The 15,524-nt window shown below is 44.9% G+C and overlaps 1 protein-coding gene across 12 annotated transcripts in view; it reads right to left on the reverse strand.

Moving 5' to 3' along the window:
* SULF2 (sulfatase 2) overlaps positions 1 to 15,524 on the reverse strand; it is a 260,049-nt gene that overhangs the window by 25,228 nt on the left and 219,297 nt on the right. For all 12 annotated transcript variants that reach the window (XM_005304619.5, XM_065566658.1, XM_065566659.1 and 9 more), the window contains one exon: positions 2,831 to 3,038. In XM_005304619.5, the coding sequence (XP_005304676.1) occupies positions 2,831 to 3,038 (208 nt within the window). The remainder of the gene's footprint in view (positions 1 to 2,830; positions 3,039 to 15,524) is intronic.

A 15,524-nucleotide genomic window follows, 5' to 3' on the forward strand; every position in this document is an offset into this window, starting at 1 on the left:
TTCTGAACACCTCCTAGGAACTACACACTTACCTACACAGGCCTAGAAAATGTGTTTTTTGTTAGCAAGCTGAAATTTCTCCTTTTTTAACTTTAACTCCATGTCTTATCACGCAACATGTAGTAAAAACTCTCCCGCTTCTGAGCATATCATTGGGAACCAGAACTTCAGTATTCTAATCCCAGAGCTAACACCAACTTCCCTTGTACCCTAACCTCACTTAATTTGTTTGCCTCTGTCTTTCTCATAGGTAAACAGATATAATTACACACTTAACCACCGTATAGGGATGTTGTGAAGATTAGTTAATGTCTATGAAGTACTGTGCAGATGTACTTAATAGTATTATGTTGTCCCCACTTAAATATAATTGTTTTGTTTTCCATATTAAGAGCCTTCAACCTGTCCCTGTAACAGAACTCTTTCTTTTCTGTGCCTTTAAAAAGTTAACTGAGCTGCAACTTCTAGTATTATTTAACGATTATCTGCTGAGCCACATATTTAAACAGCAAGTGTAGCTGTGTAATTTCATCCTGTAACCAATAATTTTATTCACCTAAAAATCAGCTTAGTAGTTACTAACCATCTTGCAAGCCAAATATAATGGGAGAAAATCAATTTAAACTCTGTTTGAAGCTTGTGCCGGGTCATTATAGAGAAAGACTAATCTGCTAAATAATTAAGGCACTGCATTTGTGGAGTGAGACAAAAGCAACATTACAGACGAATAATAATTCTGAGCTGCCATTTCCCTCTTTAATCTATAATTAGACTATGTACTTCAAATATAGATATTAATCTAACTCAGGTGGAAAAGCACCTGATCTGTGCCAAAGAAACTAGAAATGGAGTCACCCTCTTTGAATTCAATCTTTGGTTAAGAGTCAACCTTGGTACCGTTGGTTGAGCCTGAGGAAAATACATGAGAAGTAAGCAGCTTCTGGAACAAAGAGGGTACGCACCCTTATTAAAAATAAATTACTGCAGTAACTGCTCCAAGCACTGCAGTAACTATTGTAACCTTGAACCATTTGTACCACTGTTGTAGAATACTGTGATATTTAGTGGCCACTTTAAGCATTTGTAAACTATTGGTTTAGTATGTAACACCCCTCCCCCCCCCACTTTAGTGGCTGGTCCACAGAAGAGGATAAAAGCCTACGACTGCTAATAGAGTTACTCCTTTAGTTCAAATGGTAAAGGCCCAGGCTTTTAATGCTGAAGGGTCTAGATTCATTTTCTGTTGGTAACCCATGGCAGAGGTAAAAGAGAGTGGGGGCCATTATCCATACTTTTTCTCTGAAAAAGTTTATGTAGTAAAGAAAACATATGATATAGCATCATGGATGCCATTTGAAAATGTATAGGCCCTGACGGCACAGCTGCTTTGATGTTCAATGGATTAGCTGAATTTTTTGTTTTGTTTTTTCTATTTTTTAAACTACTTTACTTTTCAAAAAAATGATAAAAGTCAACAAACTGGTTGCAGTGCAAATCTCCACTGGGACACATGTCCTCATCACTAAAAGCACAAACAATTAGAACTAATTAGCAGTGCCTGCAGAGAGATCAAGAGGGGACAGGACCTGGAGGTGCTCTCTTCAGAGTAGGGTCAGGAGGCCTGACTGCAGGAAAGCACAAAGCAGTTCTCCCTGCTGGTCCTCAGGCACATGAGTGTCGAGTGCCTTTCTTGGCTGGTGCATAAATAAAGAATTTTATTCCCCAGAGCTGTGAGGATAGGGCCTTCACTAGTATTACAATTCTTTTTTTAAAATGGATTAAAAACTGATTTTTTCCCCTCAGCACCAGCTCAGGCATCCAAAGGAGACACAATGGTTGGTGTATTACTGACACAGTCATTCTGAAGGTACGCCTACATTGCCAAGAACCACCCACGGCTCTAAGTCTCAGAGCTCAGGTCAACTGACTCAGGCTCCCGTGGCTTGTACTATGAGGCTAAAAACAGCAGTGTAGATATTCCAGCTCGGGCCAAAGCCTGGACTCTGAGACCCACCCTCCTTGCCAGGTTTCATAGCCCCGGCTCCAACCTGAGCAGGAACGTCTACACTGCTATTTTTAGTCCCATAGTACATGCCCTGTGAGCAGCTGACCCAGGCTCTGAGACTTGATGCTGCAGGTTTTTTTGGAAGTGTAAATGTACCTTGAGTGGCTAGAGGCAATGGGCCTGAATCATCACGGACTTACAGCTCGTATAGGCTTTGCACCTACGCAAATAGGTACAAACCCTGCCGAATCCAAACGACTGTGCTTTACATTCCATTTGTATGGGTGTAAGTGAGTAAACAAGGTGAAGACAGTGGGGAATCAGACCCATTAGGCTTGTCTCACGCCACAATGTGCATCCAAGGAGCTGATAGCCATAACCACATCCCTAAGAGAAGCTTCTGGATGTACATGAAATACATACTCCACCCCGACAGGATGATCAAACAAATTCACAGTCACTAAATGCTGAGGGGCAATTCCTGGTCCCACTCAAGACACCATTTTGTCCTGCTTTGGATGGCAAAGCATCAAAGCATTCTACTCCCAAAGAATCCTTGTGTTCCACAGATTGAGGACATTTTCAAAATTGGGTGTCTAAAGTTAAACACCTAAATCTGTATTTGTACACCTGAACCAGTGGCCTGATTTTCAGTGACAGCTGCAGGCACTCAGCACCTCTGAAAATCAGATCACTTATTCGGGTGCCTACATACGGATCCAGGTACTCTAACATCAGGCACTCAAACCTGAGAATGTTGCTATGAGCGAAGAGCAAGCCTTTTTTCTATGACACAGAGGCAGAAAAGGCAGCGCGGTCGCTTACGTTTCTTGGAGAAGAGTTTCGGTCTCTGTCCAATAGGGCTCAGCTTGTATTCGTTTTCCTCACAGTTGCAGTCTTCGCTTTTCCTGCTGTAATACTTGGGCATGAGATTGGAGACCCCTTTGCTGCTGCTCACGGCTGCCAGGTGAGCCGTCCCTTTGCACTTGTGCAGCTTGAGCTTCCCACTGGCATCTTCTATACACTGCCATTTCTGCAAGTTACATTTGGTTGTTAGAACACTGCCACCATGCCACAGACAGGATACAAAGAGACAGACAGAGCTAGTCATTAGCGAAAACTATCTTTCAATACTGTGCCCATCACTGCCGTCACCGAGGGTTTTACCAGAAGTATAAAGCTCCATATAAGTGGGTCTGCAAAAGGTTGGGTCAGTAGCAACGTCTGAACAAATGCGAATGCACAACATGTCTGCAACACAGGTATACCAGACTCACCAAATGCTAAAAACAGCCCAGGATAAATGGCCACTTCATTAAATTATCTACACTCAAAATACACTGGTTGTTGCAACCTTCCCATTTTCAACCCATATATTCTTTATTCTGTTTTTGCATTTGATTTTGCTTGTAGGTAAACTTTTTGGGTGAGTAGAATGAAGGGAGTTGCCATATTTTCTATGCACTTTATTTAGCTTGAGGACAGTTGGCTTATTACCATAATGTAACAAAACAATCAAAGTTATAAATCAAAGATTTAGAAGGCTTTTAACTGGCCAGTTGCCTTCCATACGATTGTCCTTTATACCTGGAATGCACAGTCTATCAGGTCTGGCAGAGGGACTCCCTAATTTCTAGCCTGCTGCCTGTTTCCTTGTGGACTTTAAACAAAACAACCCACATCAGGGAGACCGGTCCCAGAAAAGAGAGAACGAATCTTGCGACCATGGCAATGAAAGAGTGAAGTTTAGCCCCAACTTTAAAAGGCTGGCAAGTTATTTCCTTTAATGCTCTCCCTCCCTACCAATCACAGCATTCTCCAGCCTGACAGAATACTACTTCATCAGTCCAGGGGGCAACTTTATGTGTACTCATAGCCCCACCCCACACAATACAAGGAGAGAAGTAACTTCTTTGAGACCTCCGCCTCCCTTCCCACAGTCTATTCACCTGTGGGTATGTCTACACTGCAAAGAAAAACTTGAGGCACCATATCTCAGAGCCTAGGCCAATTGACTTGGGCTCGCAGGGCTAAAAATATCAGTGTAGATGTTCCCGCTTGGGCTACAGCCTGGACTCCAAGATCTATGGAGATATCCCATCTCCTAGAACTGGAAGGGACCTTGAAATGTCATCGAGTCCAGCCCCCTGCCTTCACTAGCAGGACCAAGTACTGATTTTTGCCCCAGATCCCCAAGTGGCCCCCTCAAGGATTGAACTCACAACCCTGGGTTTAGCAGGCCAATGCTCAAACCACTGAGCTATCCCTCCCCCCCAAGCAGGAACATTTACACTGCTATTTTTAGTTCCGCAGCCCAAGCCCCCTGAGTCCACGTCAACTGAGATAGGGCACCGAGGGTTTTTCTTTGCAGTGTAGGCACACCCTGACCAAGTGTGTATCTCAGTAGCTTTTTAAGGAATACTTCTCTCAGACCTCTGGCACTGGGGGAAGATCAGGAAAAGGTGTTCAACTGCACCTTTCAGGCTTGATCTACCTCCCACTGAAGTCAATGGAGCTGGGCTGGACAACCATAAAGTGAAAGTCCTAATTTCCACCCAAGACGGATACAATCTCATGCCATCCAATCTCTATTTAAGCCCTCGTGCATTTTCAAATTGTAAAAACTGATCTGTAGAGCCTTTTGGTACCACTGAATTAGGTATCAAGGGGAAAAAAATACAACAAACTTGCAATAAAGCGAAAGAAAAGGGCTCATTTTTAAAACATGGAAGTGTGTCTGTTACTGTCCGAAATCTACTTTCACTGGGAAACCCCCGTTCATCTTGTAGTTTGTCTTGAGAAAAATTCCATTTTTTCCTCTATTACAGCCTCTCTAGATCTGAGCCTCCAGGCCTCACTGGAACTTTGGGACATTTCCAAAAGGAAACAACAACAACAAAAAACAAAAAACAACCCGCACACCAGCAGCAACTCTCAAGTGAAAGAATATTCTACAACCAGCTTGCCGCTCTATGAGGAAGAATAACTCAGTTCTCACAGAGAGATGCTTCTGGGGCTTGGGAACAAAGCTTTCATTTTCCTTTGAAATGTATGCCACTATTTGCACAACAGTGAAGCAGAAAACAGCAACCCAGTGCTTGTATTGCAGAGGCGGCTTAGAGATCTTGCACAGTCCTGGCCAACCAGGGCTTGTTTCTCCACATTCAACGTGTGCTTTCATTTTTTTTAAAAGTTCAAGAGTTTGTTGCATGCCTGGTGACTGGGAGCTAGGGACTCCTGAGTTGTAATTATGGCCTGGACACAGACACCTTTTGTGGATTTGGGCAAGTTGTGTGTGTCCTAGGCCCCAATCTTACTCAGATTTACACACCTGCTTAGCATTAAGCACATGCAGAATCCCATGGGACTCCTCAGATTTGTAAAGCTAAACATTTGCAGGGTTGGGTCCTTAATTTCCTCCTCTGTAAAAGTGGGATAAATTTACCTCCCAGGGTGTGTGAGGAAAAAAGCTCTGAAGATTAAATCACCAGGTAAGTATTTTTAAAATTACTTAACGTGATAAAATGTAACTACCTGAGTTTAAATTAAGAAATCAGTTTGCTAAATACCAGCTCTTACATTGAAGAAAGCTATACTTTTGAATCATTTTGATTCATCTGAACCTTGTTTTGGAAAATATACAGACCAGCTACATTTCCTGCTTAGTAAAACTCAGCTATAGAAAAATGATGTATCAGTAAAGAGAACCTTTTCCACAGACTCAGCAATGAGGAAGTTAACATGCCAAGATGGTAACTGCTGTATATAAGTGCCCCAGTGTGCGCCCCAATACAATTTATTCTCTTCTTCCTTCATCTCTCATCAAGAAAGCAAGAAAAGCCCAACTTTCTCCTTCCATGTGAACTGGGAGAATTACTTTAACTTATGGTAACTAACATCTTAAAAATCTTAGTGAAAATAGGGCAGTTTGTAGTTTTAATAAAAATTAGCAGGTCATTGTGAACAGTCTTCCCAACCTGCTGTGCGGGAGTCTAGGGTTTACAATGACCCAATAAGTGTTAAAACTGCAAACTGATCTGTCTTCAGTAGGATTTTACTTACTACGAGTTAGTTGACCTGAGGTCAGTGAGGATGCACTCCCACAGAACACACATTCAAATAAGAGTCTTTTGCAGTGTGGCCTGAAAGCCATCATGGTAACAACTCTTCATACTTCTCATTTCATATTGCTCGAGTAGAGGAATTCCTATTGTCCACATTGGGACACTTTGGGCAATAGTGCCAGTTAACCAGCTATGTCGGTACCCACTGCCACCTATTTAGCTAGGCATACTCTAGTGCTCCCAGCCCCACCCCCCACATGTACTAATCACAATCTTCATGATTTGGAGAAGCTGAGCCCACAGTTGAATGGGCAATTTCAGTGTTATGGAAAAGTGATCCTAGAATATCACTCCACAAAGGCCCAAAGTATCTCCTACATGTAGAAACAGTTGGGCACTAAAACACAAATCTAGCAGCAGATGTATAAGGAACAGATACTTTTCTTTTACACATGCAGAGTCCATGTCTTGGACTTCTTCAGTGAAGCTACCCCCTTTTAACATGCACGTAACCCCCTAGTGGCAGATGCATGCTGTATTTTGTATTCATATCAAGAAGTCTTAATTTCCATCCCATTCCCTACCACCACCAAGTGGTTTTGCATTATTGTGCTTCAGAGCTTTCCTGCCACTAGAGCAATTACGGATGTTAATTCAAAGTCATTACTTGGGGCTCCAATCAGAAATAAATAGCTATGACCTTCCTTTCAGTAGGTTTTTTCATGCAGTTCACTTATTTCCTCAGTGCATCTCTCTTTCAATTGACAAATGTTTTTATTTTGGAAAAAGGGGCTGATAATTCAATCCTTATCAGGTGAGACTCTCCCTGAAGCCCATGGATTTCAGGACTAAGCCTCAAGTCAGCATTGTGTGTCTCAGGGGTTTCTTCTTTTGCTGAAAGAAGGGATGACATCCCAGCAGGCAGCAAAATGAAAGGCGCAACTCCAGCTCTGATCAGTTAGATAACCACAGCCTTCCTCCCTGGTGGGATGGACGAATCAGGATGATATGGCAAAATCCTCTGGCTAGGCAGGCATGAGTCACCCAGTCCACCCTCCTGGGCAGGACTGATTTAATGATTCCGAAATCATGCACAACCCATGCATCTCTAGTTTTCACTTGAATGTCTCCTGCGTAAGTAATTCGACAGCCTCTACTGACAGGTTGTTCTATTGCCCAAGTGCTACCAAGTTTCCCCTAATACTTAACATGAATTTTCCCTGCTCTCTCTCATATCCATTACCTCTTATTCTGTCCTTGCTGATTGAAAATAATTGGTCTGTCTTGTGTACAACATCTATTTAGATACCTGTAGACAGTTATCTCTTTCCTCAGCCATCTTTTCTCCAGACTGAACATGTCCAGTTCCTTAACCTATCCTCACAGGTCTTATTTTCCAAACCTTTTATCTTTGTTGTTGCTGTTATTGTTGCTCTCCTGTGCACTCCCACCAATTTCTCTATCAGCAAAGGATGAATTGAGTTTCCTTTCCTCCAAATCATCAGTACAGAAATAATACTTCCTGCTCTTCATTCTGTTTGGATTCTATTCTCTTACACTGGTTGATGACTTGTGAAACTCCTGACCAGTAGTCTCTGAGCTCAAATTCAGCTTCATCAAGCACTGCATATAAATCAAAGCTTAAAATTACAAGATGAATGAAGGGAAACTTACAGACAGGAAGATGAAATTTAGAAGGCTTCTTAGCGTCACAATGAAATAGCCTTTAGCTACAGTCAACTATATCAACACATGACCATGAATGAAAATTTAACTCAGTGTCTGAATTTAAATATTTGAGTTCTATAATTAATTTATTAAGACTACTAGTATTTGTATTATGGTAATGTCAAGAAGCCCCAACTGCAACTGGCTCCCATTGACCTAGGTGCTGGACAAACACAATGAAGGAAAACCCCTAAGCCAAACACCTTACAATCTAAATAGACAAGACAAAGGGTGGGAGAGGAAACAGGCAGAGAGGTGAGGTGGCATGCCTCAGGTCACATAGCAGGCCAGTGATGGAGCTGAGGTTAGAACCCTCATTGCGTGACTTTCAGTTCAGCTTGCTGTCCATTGCACCACACTGCTATTTGTGTCAGGGTATTTGAAGAGTTGGGTTTTGTTGTTGTTGAATTATATTGACTTTGGCCAGTAATTTGCTCCTGTTATCTTTACTGAAAGGGATTCAAAAACACATCCCATAATTAACAGGGGTACAAATGAAAAGTTTCAGAGTAGCAGCCGTGTTAGTCTGTATCCGCAAAAAGAAGAACAGGAGGACTTGTGGCACCTTAGAGACTAACAAATTTATTAGAGCATAAGCTTTCGTGGACTACAGCCCACTTCTATATGCTATATTCTAGAATGTTCCATTCTATATGCATCCGAAGAAGTGGGCTGTAGTCCACGAAAGCTTATGCTCTAATAAATTTGTTAGTCTCTAAGGTGCCACAAGTCCTCCTGTTCTTCTTTTTTTTAGGGGTACAAATGTTATCTAGGATCTATGAAGCAGTTAAGGTCAACAATAAAACCCTATACAATAATATAATGATTATCAGCAGAGGATATATCATTATGGGCTATTTCTGGCTAAACAGAAAAGATTCATAGACTAAGGTCAGAAGGGACCATCATGATCATCTAGTCCAGGAGTAGGCAATCTATGGCACATGTGCCAAAGGAGGCATGCAAGCTGATTTTCAGTGGCACTCACACTGCCCGGGTCCTGGCCACCGGTTCAGAGGGCTCTGCATTTTAATTAAATTTTAACTGAAACTTCTTAAACATTCTAAAAACCTTATTTACTTTACATACAACAATAGTTTAGTTATATATTATAGACTTATAGAAAGAAACCTTCTAAAAATGTTAAAATGTATTACTGGCAAGCGAAACCTTAAATTAGAATGAATAAATGAAGACTCAGCACCACTTCTGAAAGGTTGCCGACCCCTGATCTCGTCTGACCTCCTGCACATTGCAGGCCATAGAACCTCACCCACCCACTTCTGTAATAGACCCCTAACCTCCGGCTGAGTTCCTGAAGTCCTAAAATCATGGTTTAAAGACTTGAAGTTACAGAGAATTTACCATTTACACTAGTTTAAGCCTGCAAGTGACCTATGCCCCATCCTGCAGAGGAAGGCGATAAACCTCCAGGGTCTCTGCCAATCTGACCCAGGGGATAATTCCTCCCAACCCCACTGCCTTACTGATCATATGCTGCAATAAGAAATACAGTATCTCCTCACTTAACGTTGTAGTTATGGCCCTGAAAAATCCAACTGTACACAAGACGATGTTAAGTGAATCCAATTTCCCCATACGAATTAATGTAAATAGGCGGGGTTAGGTTCCAGGGAAATTTTTTTCATCAGACAAAAGACATTGTAAACATATACAGTATAAGTTTTAAACAATTTTAAACAAACAGTTTAATATTGTACACAGCAATGAATGATTGTGAAGCTTGGTTGAGGTGGTGGAGTCAGAGGGTGGGATATTTCCCAGGGGATGCCTTGATGCTAAACGATGAACTAGCCGTCAGCTGAGCCCTCAAGGGTTAATACGCTGTTGTTAATGTAGCCGCTCACGCTACAAGGCAGCATGGACTGAGGCAGGAGGGAGGAAACACAATAGATGCAGGGCAGTTGCTGCAAACACTTCCCTGCAAAAACTGACCATGATGATGAGCCCACGCTATCCAGCTGGAGCGCACCACTCCCTCCTCCTGACAGCACATGCACGGCTGCACAGGTGCTGACTTTCCATAGTGCTGGGGGGTGCGTGCATGAATGAGAGAGAGAGAGAGATGTGCATTTTGCCACTTTAAATACGCTGACCCACACTTCAAGTACATTGCTCTTTTAAGCAGATCAGCCAGTTCAGACAGGAAGCAACAGCTTCCAGCAAGCTCCCTTCATTCTGTCCCTGAGCCCTGTCCCCCTCCTCTGCTTTGTGGAGAGGGCGTATGGAGTAGGGGGACATCCTGATATCAACACCCCTCTCCCCAGGCAAGCAGGAAGCTCCCGGGAGCAGCTCCAAGGCAGAGGGCAGGTCAGGAGCAGCACGGCAGTGGGGGGAGGGCCACCTGAACTGCTGCTGGGCAGCTGCTGAGCCACATACCTTACAGGGAATTTAGGGGAGCTGATGGGGGTGGGGTATTGGCCCCCCTGGTTCTAATCCCCACAAGGAGGGGCTGCTCTTCCAGAGAATCCTGCAAACAGTGGACAAAGCAGGCAGCTGCCAAATGACGTTATAAGGGAGCATTGCACAACTTTAAACGAGCATGTTCCCTAATAGATCAGCAACATAACTAGGGTTACCATATTTCAGCAAGCAAAAAAGAGGACGGGAGGAGCCCCGCCCTAGCCCCGCCCCTGCCCCTCCCACTTCCCGCCCCCCCAGAACCCCCAACCCTCCCCCCGTTCCTTGTCCCCTGACTGCCCCCTCCTGGGACCCCTGCCCCTAACTGCCCCCCGGGACTCCACTCCCTATCTAAGCCTCCTTGCCTCTTGTCCCCTGACTGCCCCAACCCTTATCCACACCCCTACCCCCAGACAGACCCCTGGGACTCCCACGCCCCATCCAACCACTCCCCACCCCCTGACAGCCCCCCCCAGAACTCCCAACACATCTAAACCCCTCTGCTCCCTGTCCCCTGACTGCTCCGATCCCTCTCCACACTCCTGCCCCCTGACAGCCCCCCCAGAACTCCCAACCCATCTAAACCCCTCTGCTCCCTGTCCCCTGACTGCTCCGATCCCTCTCCACACTCCTGCCCCCTGACAGCCCCCCCAGAACTCCCAACCCATCTAAACCCCTCTGCTCCCTGTCCCCTGACTGCTCCGATCCCTCTCCCCACTCCTGCCCCCTGACAGCCCCCCCCAGAACTCCCAACCCATCTAAACCCCTCTGCTCCCTGTCCCCTGACTGCTCCGATCCCTCTCCCCACTCCTGCCCCCTGACAGCTCCCCCCCAGAACTCCCAGCCCCCTACCCCCCGCTCCTTGTCCCCTGACTGCCCCCTCCTGGGACCCCTGCTCCTAACTGCCCTCCAGAACCCCACCCCCTACCTAAGACTCCCTGTTCCTTGTCCCCTAACTGCCCCTTCCTAAGACCCCCCCCCCAACTGCCCCCCAGGACCCTACCCCCTACCTGTACCCTGACTGCCCAAAACTTTCTCCACTCCCCTCCAAAAGCCCCCCCAGAACCTCCCTGTCCCTTCTCCTGCCCCCCCTTACCCTGCTGCTCAGAACAGGGTGTTGGGCTCTGTGCCAGCCGGACACATGGCTGAGCTCCCCTGCAAAACACAAAACCCGGTCCCTGGCCCTGCACAGGGTTGCCGGAGCGGGCTGCAGGAGGAGGAGCTGCCGGCCGGCTCAGAATGCAGGGGGGGGGGGGTGGGAGGAGGAAGCTGCTCTGGAGTCCAGCCCGGGACTTTCCTGCAGCCCTCCCAGCCGGGGGAGGGGGAAATCCCGGACATTGTGAGTGCTTCACAAATTCCCCCCGGACGCTATTTTTAGCACACAAAAGGAGGACATGTCCGGGTAAATCCGGACGAATGGTAACCCTAACATAACAACGAAACAACGTTAACCAGGACAACGTTAAGTGAGGCGTTACTATAGATAGATAATGCCTGAAAACAACATTTAGGAAATCTCTGTGATTTTAAAGGGACTGGAAGCAATCAACAATGCCTCATTATTTTTAATGTGTGAACAAGTTATTTCTTGTTTTAATCACATATTAAAGGGACAAATCCTATGAGGCACTGAGCACCCATAACTTACAATGGATCTCAGAAACTCTTCAGAGGAGATTACTGTATTGCTAAAATGCTCTCGATTCTGGCTGGCTTGATAGCTCACTTAGTTGCATATACAGATGCTAGATTCCTGAGTAACTTCCAGGATTCAGCTCTGCTAGCCAGAACAGAGCCAGAGCATCACAAAGGCAGACAGATCGATGCCTTACTGTGTATTCTTTCCGGTTATTGAAGGAGAATGCTGTGCACTGTGGTCCAGTTCCCAAGTCCAGGCAAGATGTGCCCTTCCCAGGCTGCAGGACCCAGGGGACAGAGGGAAAAGGGAGGTCTAGGCCACTTTTCTACTTCCCTAATCCTGGCCAGTCAGGGGCCAGTTCAGCCTCCAATATAATAATTATACTGACAGGAATAAAACCCTAGGGAGTGCTCTGCCAGCCACGGATCATCTTACTACAGCATGTCCTGGTCACAACCACTCCTGTCTCTGGCCTGCCATGGACTGTGTTCTACTCCAGGGGAGTAAGGGGGCCCAAGAAGCAAGTGGCATAGAGCCACCTTTATGCCACCTGAGTATTTCCTTACAATAGGCAGCGGTTCTCAAACTGTGGGTCGGGACCCCATTCTGGGGCCCAGGGCTGAAGCCCAAGCCCAAGCCCTACTGTCCGGGTCAAAGCCCACTGCCTGGGGCTGAAGCCCTTGGGCTCAGACTTCAGTCTCCCCTCCCGGGGTTGTGTAGTAATTTTTGTTGTTAGAAGGGGGTGGCGGTGCAATGAAGTTTGAGAACCCCTGCAATAGGGGAATCTAAAGCACCCCCTGCATAGTACAAAACAGCCAGAGGGAGGGCTGAGCAACTAGCCTTCCACATGCAGAACTGTTCTGTGGGAGGGAACTAGAGATGGACTCTACATTCTCCTGGAGAAAACAGCAGTGCAAAAGGAGACTTTTTAACCCCACACAAAGACATTTTGAGCCATAACAAGTAGCACAACAAAGAAAGAGCAGGGTATGAAGAAGAAATACTGCGAACTCAGACATGTGTTTTTCTTAGCAAATGGTTAGATAGAATGATCTCACATCACATTATTTAAAAAGGAAATGTGCTATTTTTTTAAAGGCATGGACTAGATTCACTCTAGTGATCTTCTAGCTGAGTGGGTGAAACATGCTAAGCAAATGTGTGTAATTACTTAAATGGAGTTCTTTGTGCAACTGTTATGATGATACTGAGGAGTTGCTGGGATTACTCCACAGAGTAATGCTGATATCATAATTGGCTTCCACAAAAGCACATTAATGCAGGCCAGTAGATAAAAGTGGGTCAGCTTCCACTTACCAAGTCAGTATAGAATGTGAGGCTGAATTGCAACGAAGAGAAAAATTGTGTGCAAGCCATTAGGTGTTAGGATAAATGTTTTTTATTTCGTGTGGGAAAGAAGAGCTCATCCCCCCTTTAGATCTCTGAATATGAATTCTGAACTGTTCTTTCATCTGGGGATACAGTTGTTCTTTGTTGGATGTAACTAATGCAACACTAGCTGCAAAAGAAAACTTGGAAGGCTGCTACACACATTCCCATAGCATTCTGTAGGTATTTGCGTTCACTAGTGTCAACCCAAACCCCCCACAAGAGGGAGTTGGTATCAGGGGTTTTAACAGTACAAATGGTCTCAGTGCCCTCTTATTAACCTGATTACAGTCCAAGGAGAATTTTGTAACAGGGAGAAATGACTTAACAGTTTAGGGTTGCAGGGACTGGAAGAAGGTTCTATTTGTAGTGATGGTAGCTGTGTATACAAAGGAGAATTATAAGCTCCCCACTTTGCATTCAACACTCTCCTTACCTCCCCTCCATCCAGAACGCCATCCTCCTCCTCTCTTACTCCTCCCGCCTGATCCTGATGATCTGCTTGTGCTTCTCTTCTAGCTTTTCTTTTGTCTCCTTCTCCTACTCCAGACTTTCTACCACCTTTCCTACTATCCTCTGTGCTTGGAACATCTTTCTTAGTAACAGCCTGGTCCAAAACTCAGTGAAAGATTCCCAATGACTTCAGTGGGCTTTGATCAAGGCCCTAATCCTGACCAAGCTACATCCCTCCATCCTTAAAATAGGATCTGAAAAAAGCCTCCTATTCTATGAAGCACTCTGGCTACTATGAGCTGCTTAGTATTAAATGCCCTCAACATCTCATCGGGAATCCACCTTATGGGATCAGGACTATGGGCTTGTTTACATGAGCATTTAGTTCACAGCAAGCTGGGGTGTGAATCTATCCGGCACTAGCCTGCTGTGGACTAACTGTCCATGTGGACCCTGCTGCCACACACTAACAGTTCATTAGTTTGCTTTGATCTAGTCCTCTTCACTTTGATCTAGTCCCAAATCAAAGACGACTAGATCAAAGCAAACTAAATGAACTGTTAAGGCATGGCAGCAGGGTCCACATGCACAGTTGGTCTGCAGCAAGCTAGTGCTGGGTAGATGGACACCCCAGCTTGCTGCAAACTAACTGTTTGTGTAGAAGAACCCTGTGTTTGTACTGTAACTACTGCACCTACACTTTAAACGTCTCAGGATTGGGATTTGTTATGCATTTGGCACATTTTACCTATCATATAGGGCTGTCTACATCAACAGCACCAAACAAATAATAATATGCCCCCTTCAAGGTTTGTCTGGCTTCATTCTGAAGTCATTTAGATGCACTCATATTTAGGGAGAAATTCTGCCCATAGACAACACATTCATCTCCCACTGCACTTTCTGTCTAGACAGAGAACTAGGGCATGTTCTTTACAGCAAGGGCTGACTGGATTGAGATTCCCTGGGGAAAGCATCCCAGAGTCTAACTGACTTGACTGTTAGGCAATTTTTCTTGATGTCCAACTTAAAAATCTCTCTTTTGCTCAATATCATCCCATCACTTCCAATTACATCTTACTGAAATGCAGAAACAATTATTTCCCTTTCTGACTACACGGACATGGCAAACCAATGTCCCAGTGTCACACCTCTCCTCTGCAATTTACCAAGAATTCTGGGTAGAGATCTGACCCCTTTTCTCACTTTTGCTTGATGTCAGAGGTATTTTACTATTCACAGAAATGTAAGTGTGTGCACATGCACGTGTGTTACAGTACAGAGACTGACCCCCACCAAGGACAGTGACATACAGTAATTTCAGGGGAAAAAGCCTGCATGCGGTTATGTAACCTCTTACAAGGAGACAGTTCCAGTGTCTATCTGAACTTACGTGAAAAATCTTGACCCCTCAATGCCTACTACAAAGTTCCAAGCCACAGGGAAGAACAGCACAAGAAAGAAATTGAAACAGCCCTCGCAGGATATGTAGTGATGGGAACAGAATAGCTACGTTTCCCCAGAAACTTTGTAACAGAAATAGCTAATGTTCCCTCTGACTTCAAGAGCCTGACAACTTTAAATATCTACAATTTGTTCCTATTCATGTGGAGTGCCAGCTCAAAAGAAATGATGGCAATAATCAGCTGCACCAAAGTTCATACCTGTGAGACTTTGGTACTTTGGACTTTAAAAAAAGAGAGGAATATGATCGCTCATGCAGTTAGACCTAAAAAGGAAGTCACAGGAGGAAAAGGAAGTCTGGAAAACCAGTTCTGGGAAAGGTTCTTACTGAACGTGTCTGATCATCTGAGTCAGATCCAAA

This window comes from Chrysemys picta, chromosome 13, assembly GCF_011386835.1.
Source record: "Chrysemys picta bellii isolate R12L10 chromosome 13, ASM1138683v2, whole genome shotgun sequence".
Classification (NCBI taxonomy): domain Eukaryota; kingdom Metazoa; phylum Chordata; order Testudines; family Emydidae; genus Chrysemys; species Chrysemys picta.